The sequence below is a fragment of the Boleophthalmus pectinirostris genome, unplaced genomic scaffold (genome assembly GCF_026225935.1).
Source record: "Boleophthalmus pectinirostris isolate CB_2022bp ecotype Guang Dong unplaced genomic scaffold, ASM2622593v1 HiC_scaffold_20, whole genome shotgun sequence".
NCBI lineage: Eukaryota > Metazoa > Chordata > Actinopteri > Gobiiformes > Gobiidae > Boleophthalmus > Boleophthalmus pectinirostris.
The window spans coordinates 11,871,057-11,891,569 of NW_026571153.1; the positions used below are offsets into that span (position 1 = coordinate 11,871,057).

The 20,513-nt window shown below is 38.6% G+C and overlaps 1 protein-coding gene and 1 long non-coding RNA gene across 6 annotated transcripts in view; one reads left to right on the forward strand and one right to left on the reverse strand.

The window, feature by feature from the left end:
* Positions 1-20,513, forward strand: part of LOC129409751 (uncharacterized) — a 49,121-nt gene that overhangs the window by 26,555 nt on the left and 2,053 nt on the right. For 3 of the 5 annotated variants that reach the window (XR_008632547.1, XR_008632546.1, XR_008632549.1), the window contains exons 7-8: positions 2,778-2,850; positions 3,314-4,013. This is a non-coding gene — a long non-coding RNA (uncharacterized LOC129409751). Of the gene's footprint in view, positions 1-2,777; positions 2,851-3,313; positions 4,014-13,348; positions 17,462-20,513 lie in introns of those variants that run through there. The other 2 variants (XR_008632548.1, XR_008632550.1) reach the window with 2 other exon arrangements.
* Positions 35-19,239, reverse strand: vax2 (ventral anterior homeobox 2). Its single transcript, XM_055156327.1, has 3 exons — positions 18,750-19,239; positions 14,565-14,752; positions 35-1,379 (listed from the first exon to the last, which is right to left on the reverse strand). Exons 1-3 carry the CDS (start codon positions 18,952-18,954, stop codon positions 891-893), a joined length of 882 nt encoding a protein of 293 aa, XP_055012302.1. The 5' UTR covers positions 18,955-19,239; the 3' UTR covers positions 35-890.

A 20,513-nucleotide genomic window follows, 5' to 3' on the forward strand; every position in this document is an offset into this window, starting at 1 on the left:
AAGCCTGAACAAAAACGTCAACAAAATGGGAACATAAAAATAAAGTATAAATAATGTTTTGGGGTATTTTTAGAGGGCCTAGCTTATTTAAAATGTACAGTGTGTAAAAGACGATAAAATATCGTACAACTTGATTTTTAAGAGCTGAATTTTAAGCTTAAATAAACGTCTTTACAATGTTTTTCCACAAACTTGGTCAAAGTATTTTTACAAAAGATGTGAAATAGTGATTTAACAGTGTAAAATAAGTCTGTCCGTGTTGTGAAGCTTCATCATTTCTTGCTTTGGCAGAGTGTAACCAGCTTTTGTTTTCTTTTTTCCCCTACAATTGGATCTAGATATGTGATTTTTGTACCGTTCTGACCAGATCCTACCAAATATTGTTTCTTACACAAACACAACCAAATAAAGAATTTACAAAACTACCTCTGGACACATAACAGACTGATATTAAGATGCTACGATTCATTTTTTTCTGTTTCATAAGTGATAGCACAAAACTAAACTCAAACATGGCCACTTGGATGAGAGATGTGTACAAACTGCTATTTTTGAAAAACACGGTTTCCATTCAATGCTGCTTTAGACTGAATGATCCAAGTCAAGTATTTTTTCCTGAACAGTAAAATGAAGGCCTGTATAGAGAAACAGCACGCACACAAACGCACGGGACAAAAGTGAGAGTCACTTAAAACCACTGAGAGTCGTCAGGGCGACACACAACAGGGGAGAAATTCACAAGTCTTTTTTTATTGTGGAAGAGTTTTTCTCCTTCACATGGTGTCCTGGTCACAGTTTGTCAAAAACAAAAAGTTCCTCTTTCCACGGGTGGTTTCTCTTTAACAGTCAAACCGATATCAGTGTAAAGACCTCAAATACTCAAATACCGTTTAGGAGACTGTCTTCTTCCCCCCCAGGTCCGCTTCCTTTCTGTCCAGTCGCATGTATGGCTCAAAGGCAGAGGAGCCACAGCCATAAGCAGAGGTCAGTTCATGGTGAGCGCCCCCTAGCAGTGGCATGGAGAAGCACAGAGAGTGTGGAGGTGGGACACCCAGGCGCGGTGAGGGAGGGGTGCCCCCCAAAGAGGGCAGGGAGAGCCCAAAGGTGCCCCCGGGCAGGGAGCTGGGCGGGGTGCTGCTGATGCTGGGGGAGGTGGAGGAAGCTCCAGGGCTGCTCAGGAGGGAGCCATTGGGGTGCGGCGGAGGTCCCAGGAGGGGGTTAGGAGGGGGAGCTGGTCCTGACAGGAGCCTGCCCTGCTCCAGCAGCCTCAGGATGTTACAGGTCGCCAGAGACTCGGAGGTGGAGGAAGAGCGTTTGTCCGAATCCTTCGTAGTGTCCTTTTTCTGCTTCGTCCTTCGATTTTGAAACCAAACTTTGACCTGAAATAACAAATCACAGTTAGTTTATTTGTTCCGAAGAGAATCTGTTTTGGACACAGGCTGCTGCACAGAAAGATACACACAGATTAAGTATTATGAATAACATCCCAACAGTTGAATCCCCAAATTTTGTTTCAGTCTTTGTTAAGGGCTATAATTATCTTGCTGTATTTTATCAACCATCACAACATCCCTACCTTTTCATGCCCTCATTTCATTTAAACATTACAGCCATGATGTTTTCTGAAACCGATATAAAGTACAATATCCTGTAGTTTGGAGTTTGTTTAGTCTAAAGAGGTGCCCCTTATGACCTTTAAGTGACTCTTGTGTGAACTCTCTGGTGTAGTGTGCTCTGAGGTCACGCACAATCAGCCAAACACGCAAAATCCATCCAGGTTGTAATCCCCAGCAATGAATGTACTATTTTCTATTTTTATTTGATTAAAATTGGACTAAATGCAATGCCTTACCTTAACCTACACATATTAACCAAAATATCAAACCCTTGAGGATGTTTGCGTGTTCAATAATGGCATAATATTGAACCACTTATGAGGGATAATCCAACAATAACAAATAAAGATGAGAAGGTAAACCAATCAACTGTTTTCTGTCACGAAAGGCACCTTTACTGGTCACGCCACCCGCTGCAGGTCCGAAGAAGCGCGCTGAACTCTGCCTGTCCTTGTCCACCATGTTTTTTTAATGCGCCACAGTGTAGCTTTTAATGTATAGCGTGTGGAATAGTTGTGCTGAGCCTGATGTTGATTGGAGGGCACGCTGGGGTCAGGAGATCGCGCTCCCCTCCCAGAGAAATTACATACATGAAAAATGCATGACGCTGACCGAGTTTCTGTCAGAACTACTCTAAAGGCTAAAGCAACATAGCTCTAGAGAAATATTAAGGGTGATAAAGGCACTCCTTGTTGGGTCCCTAACTATAAAGTCTAAATAATTAAAAGCTAATTGATTCATTTGTGTCAATTTTGGAAACTAAATTAACTATAATACACTTTTTCAGTCTTGTCAGTATTTCTGTAGAAATAAACTAAAACACAAACATTTTAGGTGTGGATAAATATGTTTTTTGTGGTATTTGGAAACAAATGAAAGAACTTAAAATAAGTTGGGTCAAAAATAAAATTAACCCAACTCAAGCAATTTTAATGTTTGGTAAATGTATTTATTTATTTTTTCTTGTTAGTACATAATTATGGCTATCAGATGAAAGGGTTATTTATGCATTTTATTTGTTTAATAATTTTAATAACTTCTTGTTTTACTATAAGAGATTTTGTCTGCTGGCTGCTAAGGTGTATCAAAACATTTACAGTTAATTACATGTGGTGTGAATTTTAATGTAACCTATTCCTGTTTCTTTTTTTATTTTGAAAGGCCTTTCTCACTGCTGTGGATCTTGAACAAGGAGAAGACAGCCCATGGACTTCTATCGCTCCATACCATGCAGGTATTTAGGTCCACATTGTAAAGCTGTGATGTGATTGGCTTATTCAGTGCAGTCATTAGAAGGCAGTCTGACAGTGGCACCTGCCGCTAGGCCTGGGCACTTGGCCTGATAATGATGAGTTTAAATAGGATTATTAGCACAGGGTGAGTATTTGAGATGATTATAGGATAGTGTATGCCCACATAGGTAATAGTAAACCGCTTTTGGCGCCTCTGAGAAATGCCATATATTTAGATGTATAGAAGTTTGACATGAGTCTATATAATAGAGTATACGAAGGTCTTTGTCCTCAGGAAAGACATATTACACTCTTGGATCTACCAATTAAGTTATTTTGAACGATCATAAATTGAGTTGTTTTGTTAGAAAAATTTATGCAATGCCAAAACAGTAAGTCTTAAGACAAGTCTATTGCAATGCTGAATGATTAAATACAGTGCCCTGTGTTTCCTTGCTGCTACAGACATGGTTATTTTTCGTGATGGAGGAGGCTTCATTGAAGTAACAGGTTGTTGTTTGTGCATCACGTCTGTCCAAACTCAGCATACTGAGATCATAGAGACCCACGACACAAATAATGGGATCGGAGCGGCTCAGGGCTGCACTGACGCCACTGCCACTTACAGTAGTGACCTGCAGGGGGCAAAGACAGGACCAGCCCAAACACGGTGCTATGGATAGGTGCATCTCTGCGCCTCTCTCCTTTTCTGTCTATATTGGGGCAGTTTCGTGCTCGTTAGCTCACATGCTGCCCCTCTAAGATCAGCTGCAGTATTTTACTCATGCTCCAGCGCTTGCCAAACATCCACATCCCATAAAAGGCTTTGAGTGCAGCCGAAGTAAGCGACCAATCCCGTGGCTTTATCCTCCAGAGGGGGCGGGGCCTAGCCTCCTGTTCACATCACTGCTGTTCACTGCCCCGCACGGAGGGGGCTGGTGTTATACAGGGATTTTATTAGTGGGAGAAAATGATGAGAAGAGAAGAAAGCAAAGCTGCCTTTGGTACATCTACACTATTGGATGTAAATCCTTTTTAATGGGATCCAGGGTTCAGAGCTGGGGCAGAGATTACAGAGGGAGATCTGGATCTGGTGTGACCTGCGATTGCCCCAAGCTCGCCCTCTGCCCTGCCCCACTCTCTCTCTGCCCTGCTCGACTCCAAGCCCTGCACATGCAGTATGTCAATAATGTGTGTATATATATATATATATATATATATATATATATATATATATATATATATATATATATATATATATATATATATATATATATATATATAGCTGGTTGTAGTAGAATTATCATTTTAAAAGAAATACATTTGTAAAAATTAATACTTTTGTTAATTGCAAAGATTAATTTTATGTAATAAATACTCAATAAAATAGTCCTAAATTCTGAACCACTACCAATTAAAACACAACATTGTTTAGTAATACAGCTGCCGAATGCAAGTGTGCCATTAAGTTGCATTTCTATTACTCAAATATTATTTTTACTTATTTATTTTATTATTATTATTTATTTATTTTCTTGTCATGCATACTTATATCACTATTTTTTTTAAATGATTTTTTCTTTATTATTATTTATTTATTTATTTATTTTACAGCCAAACCACATTTTTCAGATTTATTTATTTATTTATTTTCCTGGAGTCTGAAAAAGGAGAGAAGGCTGCATAGACACTGAATGGACGTTTCTAATGAAGAATGGACAGACAACAGCCGGTGCAGCTGAGCATCCATAGATCACACCGTATGAATTAAAACATGGAGTGTGTTGTAATCAGGACAGGATAAATTCAAGGTCAGAGGAGATGATCGGTCTGGGATCACATTCTCCCATGGACCACTGGGGCCGAGACATAGCCAATCAGATTGCAGCATTTCAGACTCAGACATCTGCAAACGAGGGGTCAGGCAAACATGGCTATAGAGGTAAAAAGGTTAAGCCTGCTCACAGTGCAGATCAACGCACTAGTATCCATATGTGAGTTTGTTTGATACGCCATAAGCTTGCTCTCTGTGGGCCAACAAAACAAGACAAATTAAGATGATTGCAAAATGACACCGATTTGGTTAATTGCACCTCCTAATTCAGTATAATACATCAACTGCTACACTATTGTATACTCAAATTTGTATATTACAGCTTAGTATTGACTTCCAGCTGACCAGAATCACAAGGAGATGCATGAAGGACCTTATTGTGAAAAGGTTTAAAAATTACAATGTGCTAAGTAACTCACTTTTGCCATGAGTTCCGAGCAACTTATTGTAATAGGCCAACTTTTACTGGCAAAAAGTAATGACTATGTAGCAGAAGACAGGAATTTATGCTCTTCTTTCCACTAGGAACTAAGGCTGGTCATTTGGAAATTTACACTGACTAGTATATTGGGTTTTGGGACTTAGATTTTGGGACTTAGATTATTATCTAAGTACAAAATCCAATACATTAGTCAGTATAAATTTCCATGAGCAATATAATTCTTACTATCCGGTATATGTTACTTTACTTATTATATGTTTAGCAGGATTTGATCAATTAACATAACATGTAAATGTACCAGAACAGTTTGGCTGTACCCCTGCTGCTAGGTAGTCATATCCTTAATTTCTAGGATTAAAAGATTACAGTTTATGTTTAAATTGAGTATTCATTTTAGGCAGCCTGCTGCTTTTTAATATCTGCAAAAAATATAATAGATGGCCTAATTTCCTCTTGTTACCAAAGGTAAGTTGTTATTGTTCTCAATACTGCAAAATATTTATTTTTGTAATCTATAATAGTGACAGAGGAAGTTTTTCTATATGTTGACTTAGTATATATATATACTATAATATATAAAAAAGATATATAATATAATATAGTATAGTATAATATAGTATATATAATATAAACGAATATTATATATTTTGAATGATGAACGTCCTCAAAATGTTGCATATAACAAGAAGCTTAACCCATGAATATATATACAGTATACTGACATAACTATTAGTGGGTTTCAGAATTATGAAAAATCTGGACCATTGCTATAAATATTAACAATATATAAATATTATATCTTTTGAATATACTGATGTTTATAATCACTATCCATGGGTTTCAGAATTATGAAGTTAGGACAGCTGTTCTATCGTGATTAACCATTTATAACTAAATATTATATTTTTGGAAAGCCCTGAAAATGGTCCACATCACAGGAAGCGACATGAATAGATCATGAAATAGCTCTAAAGCTGGATACAGATGCTAAGACGTATCCATTAAAGTGTGAGTCTATAATACAGTAATGGGCGGTGAGTGTTTGAGAATGACACTTGGTTTCACACTTGCCTGACCTCTGGGCTCGGACCTTGATCCCAAACATGTGACGCTGTACAAAGAACCCACTTTCTCTCCTCGTTTGAAGTGAGGACCAAGAAAACTGCAGCCACTCAACTGCACTAATCAAACCAGTAAACGTTTGTGGAATTGACTAATGTAGATTAGGGTTATCAAAAATCCATACTTAATACTAAAACATAAAAATACTGAAAAAATAGGACAAAATTAGATTTTTCTTGAATTGTTTTTGAATGCTCTTGAACTATTACAGAAATAGTTTACGATTACATGGCAGGGATTGCATTAAAGAAAATACTTCTGAAAATTACTAATGTCTAATAATGTTTAGTTTTTGTTTGTTTGTATTTTTCAGTGTCGAGTACCAAGATTTTCCTTGAAATTTAAATCAAGTTTGGAGTTTTAGCGTTGTGACTATGCTATGGAAATGTATGTACAGGCCTATAGTTTAGGCCTAATGGTTCACTTTAAAGGAGGAGAGGGCCTATCTGTATAATGGAAGTCATATTAAAATCACTGAAATAAAATAAACAAAAATAATATAGTGAGTTCTGTAGATGTTGTACTGCCAGTATTATAATGCTAACCCTGATCTCGCCGAGCTGATTTGGTATTTTCACTGAAATATAATGGTATAATGATATGTTCTCCATTTATTATTAAAAAGAAGAGAAAAAAAAATAAATAATTGATAGCTTTATTTATCTTTTTGACTGATCCTGTCTATAATTATTTCTTTGACAATTTAATTTATTCAAAACATTAATTAAAAATGAATTGTATAATTATTCAGGCTAATTTCTAATTTCCTCCAATAACAGTGATGATTAACTTCAGTTTGGTTTAATAAATTTTAGAAAATCTATTTATTTATTTGTGACTGATTAGATCCTTTTAATAATTTTCACTCTTGAGTTTAAAAAATTGAAATGAAAAAAATAAATAAAATAAATAATAAAAAGGTTATGTAATCTGTTTTTCAGTCATATTATTTGTTGATAATGTTCATGCTTGAAAAGCACATGAATAAAATACATTGCATAGACTAAAATGTATATTAGAAACAGATTTTTTTTTTAAATTGATTTATTTATTTTATTAATAGGCTTCTAAAATTGGTTGCCTCTCTTTCCTTTATCCCATGTCTACATGCAATCAATTTAATAACAAAAAAAGAAAAAAAAAATCCTTAGTTGATAGAGGCATTTTACCTCAAATATTTTCAACTTGTTTCAACTGAGAACTTATTATTTGGGTTAAGAAAGTTAAATATATATGTTTTTTTATTTTTTTTTATTTACAGCTATAATATCGTGGAACCAGTAAAAAATTGCAATATTTAAAAACAAAAAAATAGATATTCAGTTTTAGAAAGTCTTCGAAACATTGCATATAACAAGATATTTCTCCCTCTAGCTTCTGCTCTCTGTCCTGAATCGTTTGCACCCGTCTTTCCTGGACCGTCCTGAACCAGTCTGGACCACCGCGTTGACCCTGTCCCACCCCAGTGAACCTGATGGGCCCATGGGTGCTCTGGGCCCATGGGTGCAACACATGTGCGGCAGGTTCAGGCCGGGGTTAACTCCGTCTTATAGAATGGCTGTAGATATGGCTGCTTAATCCTCCTTAGCTCAAAAGCACTTGGTTCTGTTATGCGGCCCACCTCTCTCTCCGACTCCCTCCCTCCCTTTTTCTGTCTATCTCTCTCTTCTATCCTGCTATTTTTTTGCATCTCATTCTCTCCATATCTCTCTATCTCACTCTCTCTCTCTGTTTGTGGATTTTGTGGCTCAATTGCAATAGCATTTACTCCCAAATTAGAGGATTTTTGAGTACAGATAAGTATATATTATTTACTATTGCAAGAAGGCCTATCATAGATTCAAAGTGAGCAATAGTGACAAAATATAATATTCAGATTTTTTTTATGGCAGTCAGAAATGTCCTAAAATAACCCTGCAAAATTTGAACTATACCTTTGTAATATTTTTTTCATATTTTTAAAGCAACACTTGCAATACTATCCTTTTTTTTTTTAAATCTACCTTCTGTTGTTTTGTATTGTAGTAGTTTTGTAGTAGTTCTACCTCTTTAGCGCCTTCACTCTTTGCGGATTTTAGCTCAATCACAAAAGTAGTCCCTGACCTATTTTGTATTTTGTTTTTGTCTAGACACGACAACATACACTCCTAATCCAAATACTGTTTATTTTAATGCTCAAATTTCACTTAAACATTGAGTCATGGTTCCTTTCCTCCTTCTCTCACTCTCTTTTTCTCACCCCTTTCTCTGTCCCTTGCTTTTTCAGAGTCTTCTTTTAGGAAACCCCACTACACCCACTGGCAAAGACACAGCGGGATGTTGGATGTGAGCCATGACTTTTGGTGCATGTCACCCTACCGCTCCCCAAATTTCCCCATTACCTCCGGCCCAAATGTGGAGCAGAGTCTAACACTGCCTCCACAGGGTTTTAGCACCTGACCTGTCGACTTATAGAGAATAAAGCACCAGCCATTTTAGGGATTTTCACAGGAACACAACATCTATAACAAGTAAATGTCAATTCAAAGTTTCATTTGTCTGTTTATGTCGGGTATAGAAGCATTTATTTTAAAAAAAGTAATCTTAAACAGCTTCTTAGAGTGCAGTCCAGGTTTTAGCCCTTGGATGCACAATTGGTTTAGTCCTGGTTTAGTCCTGGTCTGGTCTGGTTGCCTCGGCTACAGAACACACACTTCCTCACAACTTTATGGGCGTGGGCGTGATGGACAGGTGATTGACAGGCGGATTAGCCAATCAGGGACACGTATCACAGGTGACAGAAAAACATTGTGGATTTCTGACGACTCAATCAGTGAAGCGCTAAACTGTTAATCCAAGATGAGAGAAATGTCGTTTTGTTTGTAAATGATGGGCGGGATCCTTTGTTTCACATGGCATGAGCATGATTCTGGTTTTGATTTGAGGTGTGAAAGAGGGCGACCAGATTAATAGACATCTGTATAAAAGAAAAAAAATACAGAGAGATTCTATTTTTCTCAGGCAACTAGTCCAGGTTTTGGTTCAGCCCTAGTTTTGGATGTGCTTAGTTAGTACTGCACATATGAGGAAACCAGAAATACTTGAACATACATCATTTAGACTTGGCAGAGAAACTAAAGACATACACCCAGGTCTTATTAGGTGGAATTCATAGCAAGCCATAGACGTAAATACAAGAAAATAGACTTCTGATTAGTGTTTATGCTGCAGATTGCAAAAGAAGGTTGTAAATTAATATGTTTTGCCACTCATTCAAGCAACTTCTTCTGTTCCGACTGCGCTGTAGGTTGTAAACAATACCACAATTGCCCTTCTATAGAGCTACATCTGATAATAATCTATTAATCTACATGCATTATACTGTATTTGGCATCTGGCACACACATTCTTATTAGTTTGTATTCAACATTTCGCCCATACAAATTGTCCATCACCACTCTAGACCTGAGCGTTCGACCACTTGTATCTGATTTCCTGGCTCGGGGATTACACTGCGTTTTCATATGTCCCTAAATTATACCGTTCTTAGCCAAACACATTCGCTTACATTCACTCACAGCGGCCAGTCAAATCAATGTGGAAGTGATTTACAACAAAAGCGACAAAGACGTAATTGCTAATATGTCCGTCCCCTGATTATCTCATCAGTTGATTGGAGCTGCAGGTTGGACAATGGGCCTATGAAATTATGCTTTGGCTTTAGGTCAAATTAAAAGGACAAAAGAAAGTTATCATTGGGTGGAACTGAAAGCACAGAGGAGCGGTGTTACGCCTCAGTCTGCTTGCTTCCTATCTCCTCCACTGTGAAGAAAGATGCCACAATTGCCCCTCTATAGAGCTACATCTGCCCAGTGTACGTCATGGTGGCTCTAGACAAGTGCCCAGACAACAATGTACAATAAGGACATTCACAATTTAAAACACTGTAAAGTTCCACTGAGGTTTATTTTGTGGATTTTGCGGTGAAAATCTCAACAAAACCAGTATTAATTGTGGTTTTAACATGTATTACAAAGTGGCAATATGCAAGTTTTACAGAGGAGGTTCCATAATCATGTTTTGCCAGTAACGTTTCACAAAAGTGACTTAAAACTTTGCTATCTCCATGGAGACAAGCAGGTGGTAGTATTTTTGGCCATTCTTGTCAAAGAAATAATGAGCAAAGTTACACAGTGCACCTTTAAAAACTATGCCAACTCTAGATATTAACATAACATTTCACTCATTGAAGACTGTGTAGTTTTAATTGATTTTTTCTATTTTTTGTTGTTTAAACCTAATCTAAATTACACTGAGCAACACATTTTGATTATTGTAACATGTAGGAGTAGAGGTGGCGTAAAATCCCAAGTGGATTTTCAGGCTACATCTTGAAACTTTTCTTATAAGCCTTTTCTTTTTTGCATATTACTGTGTACTGTAGTTTAAAATAGACTTATGCTTGTCTGGAGCTGGGCTGTTTAGTATCAAGGTAAACACTGTCCAAACAGAGATGGTGATCTGATTTAGACCTGTTGTGGACTGTGTATTACCACCAGATTTATTTGGTCACACACACCATTGACCCTAATTATATTGACAAATCTACTTTACTTTGCTTTATTTTTAGCTACTTTAATAACAAATCCTCGATAAAGAAGCTGTTATTTCGATATGCCAACTAGGAAAACTCTGAATACAGTATAAGCTACACTGGTTTCATTAGGCTATATTTCTGTTACAGGCCTCTAGAAATATATAACTAATTCTGTTCTGTACAGACCATCTAATTCATAGTAAATACATAATGGATTTATTCATTATAACTAAATTATAGACTGTTTTCTAAATCTACACAAACTTTACTGCCACTGTTGAAAATGTATGAAACCAAAAAGTTATATAAAATGTAGCTTTATTGTTTAATCTTTATTTAACCAAGTATTTTTTCAGAATTAATTGTTATTTACAAACATGAATTGACCAAGAGAGATTGAGACTTGAACTTTCATAGCCTACAGCTCCACACTTCTCCACCTCTTCTCTTTCTCTCTCACTCCTTCTTTTTCTATCCCTTTTTATAGGCAAAGCCCTTTTGCCAAGTAATTATATCTACAACACTACATAATTAAACTCAATGCAAAGGCTCATCCCATTTCGCAATGTCCTCAAACAGCCGCCAACAAACAAGCAAGTAAAAACAAACGCAAACATCTGCGCAGTGTTCAGCCAGATTTACATTAAAGATTAAACAGAACTCCCATCAGAACCAGCGCTAAGCCTCTGCCTGCGCCTTCCCATTTGCGCCTGGATTAAACTTGGTGCACCATTAAATCCATAGCTTTTCCATGGGCCAGCTTCAAAGTGCGGCAGACTGATACAGTAGCGGCTGCGGCACTCAGCTGCACGCAGACTGGAAAACGATTGTTACCAGCAGCGTGATGTCAGTCCTGGGCCATAGGGCTATACTTTAGGCATTTCTTTAAGGATCTGAAATTAGGATTTGGCATTAGAACGAAAATAAAAACACAATTCTTCCAATTGCATAATAAGAATAAAGCCATTGCCAAATCCTGTCCAGATCTCGGAAACTTTTTCTACCACTATATATATACTTTACATATATTAAACTATGCATATACTTTTTTTTTTACACCCTCTTATACTTGTTATAATACACACTGTGTCTTGCTGAGTCGTTTCTTCAAATGCCTCTATATGTTCCCATGTGTCAAATGTAAACAAACAAACTGTAAACAAATGCGTAAAAAGCACTTTTACGCATATCATTGTCACCGTTTGCTCTCTCTCTCTCTCTCTCTCTCTCTCTCTCTCTCTCTCTCTCTCTCTCTCTCTCTCTCTCTTACACTCACACACACGCATGCATGCACACACACACCCACACCCACACACACACACACACACACACACACAGAGAAAGTACCCCAGCTGCGTTTGCCTGTAGCGGGGAGCCACCTGCCGGGACCGAGGGAGAGCTCTGCCCGGTTACAGATTATTACCGGGAACGCCAAGTTGCTGCGTAATGACGCACGGGCACATCAAGGAAGCAACGAAAAAAAAAAAAAGTTTTGTGGAGATATGGATTGATCAGGTTTTTCTCTCACTGCTTCCACATCCTGAATTACAAAGAGCCTAAATTGTTATCTGAGTTAGTTTTTATGACTTTGAATAGGCCTAAACATTTTATCTTAAATTCCATGCTTTTATTCTGTCTGAAAATAAGCTTCATCAAATTTAATAGTGGCGTGTTAAAACTGAGCTCAGACCACTTAAAACAGCATTTTATGTTTACAGGTGAACAATGAAAAATGATGGTACTTTCAATTTGTTGCCATTGCGTGGGTTTGTGTGCGCGTCTCGTTGCGTGATAACTGTGAATACCTGACCAAACTAATTGGAGTTACACTATGGGTCAATGACCAAATCCCCAAACATAGTTAAAAAACACTTAACGAACCAACCTCCCATATTAGCGCGTAATTAGTATTTCTGCTTTACGCGCGCATAAAGAAGAGGCTCGTTACATACACCATAACAAAGAACAATGGCTGCAGTTGGTGGCTCCAGGAGACACATTTTGAAGACGAGATCAATTTATTTCGAAGAAGAGATGCTACATTTAATGTTAGTATCAAAATTCAGTTAGTTAGTTATTTAAAGAAAAAAACTGGAGATTAGACTATGGAAAATAAGTCTAAAATGCATGGAATGGAAACAAAATGGACACTTTTGTCCAAATGGAAACCCATTTGTTTCTAATTGGGACATAAAAGCAAATTATGGAAAAATCCCTGAACTAAAACATCAACAAACACTAAAATAACATGATAAACATGAAACACAACTTTTAAAGCTTTCGTATTTAATTAGCCTTGAATGGTGCATTTGCTTAAAAAGGTGCCAATAGAAAAGCGCACAATCAGAGAGAGAACCAAGTGAAAGCCTTTTTATCACGTTTAAAAGCTGCCTCGGTAACGCGCTGCATTAAGGTTTGCTGTTCTCTGTGGTTTAATATTTCACGCCATTAGCTGCGAAGACTTTTATTATTTCGGTTTTATTCTGCCTCGAAGGTCAGACAGGTTTTTCTCTTTTTTTTTTCCAGACGGCGGGGCGCGCTCAGCCAATCCAGTGACGCGCTGGACCCTCAACAGCAGCGGGAAGCGCGGGCCTTTCCCATTAACACCCCGAGTGTCAGCGCTAACGAGGGGCACTGGGGCTAACACACACACACACAGTCACACACACACACACAATAAGCACAAAAGCACACACTTAAGTATACACACGGCGCTCTCACGGGCCTCTTCGAGCGGTGCGTAAAAGGGATCCACAAGGTTTGGATAATTATAATTTGGAGGGCAGTTTCCATGCTGTATTGGATTTGTTTTATTTACGTTTATGCTATGTTTTTCAAAATATTGTGTAAATCGACTATGTAAGCATTTTAAGAAGTAGGGCCAAGAGTGTGCAGGAAGGTTAAGTCTAACGAGTAAAAATCGGTATGGTGGGTCTCATCTGGGCAGGGGACACTCAGTTATTCACCCAAATAAATATAATTGTTATAGCCTATATATGTTGCTTTTACTGCGAGTTTGGTAATTATGTTTCCCGCAGTTGCACTACAGGATAGTTTGGACTTCATTGTTTCTAATCACAAATGTACTTTGGAGCTTGACTGTAAATGAATCTGTCTAATATTTCGATGTAAATAGCAGAACACTTGGCATAGTATGTAAAATATTCATTGGGCTATTGCAGTGCATTTGTCTGCTGTAACTTCAGTGCCCAATTTCCCCGGGGCCCTTATGTGCGCTGCGTGTGAACTGTGCGTAATGACGCCCTCCTCACAAGGGGTGGGGCTATAGCGCGCTGCGGGAATGTTTGAATGAGAGGACTGTGGACTGTGTACAGAAGAGGAAAACAAACCGATCTTATTCATTCAAAAATAACGGTTACAATACATATTATAAATGACCAACTATTGTGGTGACGATGGCTCAAGCAACTGAGGTTTTTACAAGTTCAACCCATAAAACAATAAGAACTGTATTCAGTTCAGTTGTGACTGTGTGGGCGTGGTTACGGCAGTGTTACCATGGACCATTCTGATTGGCTCGGACGCTTATCACCTACACAACGCACCTGTAGCAGTCATTAAACAAGCATACACTGTATTTATTCTAATTATTTTTTATGTATCTATAATTTACGTTACGTTTCGGAAAATCTGCAGGCTATTGCTCTTTGAAACATGGCTTCGACTTGCGTTTATAATATTTAATGCTAATAACAGACAGTTTCTGTATTGTGAGTCTCACCTGTGTCTCAGAGAGGTTGAGTTGTCTGGCCAGCTCGGTGCGCTCGCGCCCCACTACGTACTGACAGCGCTGAAACTCGAGCTCGAGCCGGTACAGCTGCTCCGCCGTGAACGACGTTCGCGTGCGCTTAGGCCGGTCCAAGTCCAGGCCTTTGGGCAGCACGATCTCTCTTATCGTGCCTTTGGCATCTGTGGGAAAAGAAGAGGCAAAAAAATGAAAACTTTACAAGCTAAAGCCTCCGCTACTTTACATGATTATGACGCTAATAGCTTTCGCGTGCACATTTTTACGATAGGCCCATGTTGCCAAATTAGCCACAGGCGCACAACGCATTTCCAACTAAGCAATCGTACAAAATTCATTGCTGCACCTGTTTATATTGTGTTGGAATAATTGCAGTAAATGTTTTTAAAAAATGAACTTAAACCGATATAATTTGTTGCCATAGAAATGCCCACTAATTGTCTGTGACTTCTATAAGAAAACATTAATTGGTCTTTTGTCCCTGGTTCTAACCGACGGTTTCCATAGAAACAGAGCTCTTAATTTACGCACAAATAAACCCGAGGTGTAGGGCTATTAAAGTTGGCAGTGACTGTATAACACTTTGGTTTATGTGTTATTATGCTATAAAAGACAAGTGTCACCAACTCATATTGTGCATTCTCCTTTAAGGCCAGAGAGGTGTCCGATATGTGGCCTGTATGTTGCTGCAACACCTGTTAGACAAACTATAAAAAAACAACACACACACACACATTTCCTAATGGTTCCCTCAGGCCCATGTGGCCACGCAAAATGCAAGCTTACGTAGTCTCCTGTCTGTGCGTCAGGTGCGTCATGTTGGCTATTGTGACACTTACGGAACATGAAGCTTTGTATTAAGTACAAATACTGGCAATATCCTTCACTATATCTGCTCAATAAACGCACCAGGGAACTTTACTCACAAATTGCTTAAACTATATGAGTAGCCTATGAGCCTAACAAGTCATTATGCGTCTTTGTCTTAATAAACTTCTGTACTATCGAAAATTGAGCTCTATATCAGCCAGTGGCACTTACAAGTCTTGAAAAAAACAAAACAAAAACAAAAAAATTCAAAATATTTTTTAAATATTTTAATCGTATTTTGATGTGGAACTTTAACTGAGTTGCCGTAGCCTGCATGCACTTGGGTAGTAGGACCCTTGCGTATGCATAATGTTATCTGACGTGCCCAAACACATGCGTAAAATGTGGACTCTGAAAGCGTAAAATTGAATGAATGGGCCAAACCGAAATAGTGCCATTGCCAATGCTGCTAGCCTATGGTAAACTGCGTGTCTGCGTGGATCTAATGACCTGTGGGACTTTCACTCATCAACTGTAACTATGTAAATAAACATGTAACTGTGTAAATACCCATAAAACACACGTCGAAACGTCTTTCTTGGGACATACAAAAGCGTATCACAATATGTAAGTAAGTGGTAGCCTATAATTTAAAAAAAATTAAAAAATAATTAATTAAATTAAATAAAGACAAGCCCATTGCAAGTCTAAAATATATGGTAAGATCCGTTGATGTGGCGTTGAAAAAAAATCTGAGAAAGGGTAAAATAAATAAAAATATTATGAATAGAGTGTGTCCATGCGCTGAGGATGCAGACTGCAATTGTCTCGTGCTTTCTCGTGTCTTGAAGCTCCATAAATAACTCAGAAGACATTTTCTCGCTGTTGGCTCTGCGCAGGTATTTGCGCCTCACGTATGAAATATTTGTTAGTATTTATCACATTCACAGACAGAGCAGAGTGGACAACAGTCACTCTTTGTCTATGCATGTACGTTCATACAACATTTATCTGAATAAAAAATGAAAAGGTCTGTATTAAAAATGAAACCAATCTTATTGAACAAAGTTTCCAATTTCCATTGTGTTTGAGCGTTTTCACGAATCTGGCGTATGCGAAATATAAAATATGAGTATCCTTATCTAATATACAGGTACTGGGACATTTTCTAAACTATAAATTATTGCACAGATTTCACCCTGAAACATTTAGACACAAAACGTAGCCTTAGATAATTTAACAAAGATCCCTGTGCGTAAACTTAATTTTAGGCAATAATAAAAGATGAGTAAATTGCAAACATTATATGTGTGCCTCATATTTTCACATCAGTAAATAGTGAAGATATTACAGTTGGTTCAGCCACAGACTTGAGCTTTATAAAGCCACAGCACTTTAATGCCTCCATCTTTACGCACGCATAATAGCTGTGCGTAACGCCGTTAAATTATGCCAGCCTACATCATCCAAAGCTCCTAAATAAATAAATATAAGACGTCAATGTATATGGTTCTGTATAGGAGCCCGTGGGTGCGGAGAGATTCGCGTGCGCAGCAGAAACGCGCTCGCTGTGTAACAGACCTGCTGACCTCCCCGTGACCCCGAGGTCGCGCCACACACACATATAAGCACTCCGGCGCATAGAGTCACTCACGGGGCTTTAAAAACAAATAGTGCCACTGCCAGTCGATGCAATGCCCAGTATTAAACCCACATGAAACCAAGCCTATGCCCACACAGCTCACTTCCGCTTTTATACACAATTAACACCGGCCACAACAATGACAACAACGAGTTTAATCACGATTTACGCTTCGACCTAAACCTCCATCAGGAACAGCGGTTTTATTTGAGCAATGACCACTCACGAGAAGTAACCTGACCAAAGATCGGGTACATGTAAAGGCTAAATTTAACCACTGTAGGCATTTAAGTTTCGGGTTGTCCTTTCGCCATTTTGTTCCTTGTTATTGCAGTTTTTACGCGTGCATAGTGTACAGCACATCACCTACCACATTACGCACATGTATGTTTTGGAGAGCATCCTTTCCAGAGACATAATTGGATGGTCAAACATAAAAACAAGGTACTTAATTATGGTTAAGGTTAGAAAAACATAAAGCATATTTTTATTTATTTGTTTGGTTATGTATGTATGTATGTATTAATTTACATAAACTATTGCTTTCCTTATTTGCGTAAAACATTTTAATATATTTATGATATATTTTAATATTATAAGTAGCTATTTTTAAAGTTGAATGTTTAAGTTTATAGCATATATTAATATATTTACCTAATTTATTGGCACTTGCTCTTTAAATCTCCCACGGCACTTTTAAAGTGGCTAAGACATATTAGGAAAGTATATTATGATTTGATTACCTTTCACTCAGAACACGAGGCTCTATAATCCAAAATGGAAAACAAATGAAATACTTTGCTGAGCTGATGCAGGTAGGCCTAAATATTAAATAAAATGTAATAATATTTTTCTGTTTGATTTGGAGGAGCCTGGCCTCCTGCTGCCACTTTGGGCGTGGACCTGTCCTTCTCAGAATTTAATATTATCCCGAGTAACAAAGGCAGTCAGGGCGAAGTATATTATTTTAGCTCAGTGCTCATTTGTAGAATATTATAGCACGACAATGTCAACAAATGCACATGAATATAAATTCTAATTTAATAGTATTTTTTTATTCAACAGTTGATAGACAACTACCTTTGTTTTCGCCAGTATTACTACTTGTCGTCAGACAATATGAAATTCACAAGGATTTTTTAAAAATATATTTTTACTCAGCTTTATTAGCCTATACTTTATTTGTTAAGCTGTTGCAAAAGTTGTTTAAGGCAAATGTTTCCTTAGGCCTATTTGAGTAGTAGATTATTGGCTACATAATATTTCTGGATCTGAAATAATAAAGCTCTGAACCACAGGCTATTTGATCCTTTAAACGTGGGTTCTGTCACAGTGCTTTTGTTTTTGTATTGATCTCACTAATGTGTTTACTCCAACAGAGAGACGCACGATCTACACCTCTTATTTTACATTATATGTTTATTACTGTGCTGTTCTAAACTTTTGCGTTGGTGAAAACAAACTCATGTCCATAAGAGCACGTATTTAACTGCCCTGTAGCTCTCTTTAACAACATTAATTAGTTTATTTCTAATAGGCTATTTATACCAATAGTGCAATAATGGCTATATTTTGGGTTATATTTTAGAGGTCCAGGCGGATTTTCCTCGGAGTCACTGGTGCAGCAGTGCATTAACCCACAAGTGCACTTGGACAATGCTACGTTTCCTGCCCGTTATCCTTTTGTGTGAGACCTTTATTGGACTGACCTCTGACCAGGATCCTGCGGCAGTAGTCCGGGTCCACTCCCAACAGTTTGTCGTGGCCGTCTTCGCTCGAGGACGTGGGGGTGGAGGCGGAGGTGCCCGGTGTGTCCGTGGAGCTCTGCACCGGGGACCGGCTCCGGTCCGGGCACAGCGGGTTGGGTCCACAGCGGTGGCTCCCATCTCCCATCGCCGTGGTTTGGTCAAACATTTACAAGGGTGTCTGCTAATGCTCTGCTCGCGCTTAACCTCGCGTGGACTGTGTCTCGTGTCTGTGTCCGTGGTCCACTATCCGCATGCCCCAAGTCTAGACAAACCTCGGTCCAGCCATGGGCCAGTGCTCACGGCTCCGACATGACGAGTCCACGGCGGCTACAGGACTCGTAGAGAAACAAAGCAAAAGTTTGAGTGTGTCCGGATCGGGTCAACGCTGCGTCCGGGGCATATTTCTGGGCTGATCGGGTGTGAGGAGGTCTAGGGGAGCTCTCGTGGAGCAAAGGGGGGCTGTGTCCGCGGGACGAGCGCGTGCACTGTGACTGATATGACTGTTCTCACACAGACCTCCGCTGCGGCCGTGAGGTGCTGAGTGTGGCTCAGATCTTTGGCGACACGAACCACTTTACCGAGAAAGGAGCACCTGACGTCACTTCCTGCCCAAGCAGCACGGCCTGCGATTGGCGCGCGGAGCAGGGCACGTTTTGACAAGAGATGAGCGCGAGGCGGACAACCATCAGGCGCGAGAACATGACCCGATTTCTCGGAGATTTAGCCCCGAGCCGGTGATAGACTGAACCTCACCGTGCGCTCTGGTCCTCGTCCTGGACTCTGTGGAGGGCGTGAGTCTGGAAGCGGCGGTGCTGGAGACGGGTGCGCATTTACGCACGAGTGTCTGCATTGTCACAGTCAATAAATACATTTACAAGTTGTCACACATGATCTGTGTATTTGCTAAATATCATTTGACAATAATCATAATTACTAAATACAATGGAACAGCTCATAGTGTAGGTGCACTGATGTGTCAAAAATAAAAAACTTTAAATGTGTAGTTTAATAACAGCCCAATTTGGCGGTGGTCTTTTGGCAGACTTGGGCACAAACAAATCGAAAATAAAATGTCACCCCACTTCTTTGGTATTTCTGCTCGTTAAAAAAAACTAACAACTACATGGACTGACACAAAAATCATCCACAAAAACGTAAAAAATCTTACCCTGGGTACAAGTGTCAGTGGTCAGGTGGGATTTGGTTAGATTACAGTGAGTGAGGAGGGACCATCCATTCAGTATTTTCTGAACAAAATGTGAACTGTAAAGAAGCACACATATTTTTGATGGATTCATACAGTTGATTCTCTTCAGAAACTCCTTAATGTAAACTCTTTAATAAACCAAGAGGCCTTTTATGTTGCTGCTTTGGCATAGTTGGGATAGTATAAGATAAAACACAACAAAGCCTGTATTTGTTCCACGAAATATATGTACAAATAGAGCAGTTTTGGCGTTACATCAGATGCCCTTTCTCAGACCTCTCAATTTATCTAAGTTTAAAATGCATTTTTAATGTCCTACAGCCTCAGCGTATTTTTGGATCAAGGGTTAATAAATGTTACGAAATGCTGTAATATCCTAATAACTCACTCCCATGTGAATGTGTAAAAACTCCTAGTTTATCATAAACCACCTCTGCCAGTCCAATAGCCGCTTCTAAGGCATTAAATCTTTATTAAAACAGTGAACAAAATGTAATTTAGAATCAAAAGCATTTATA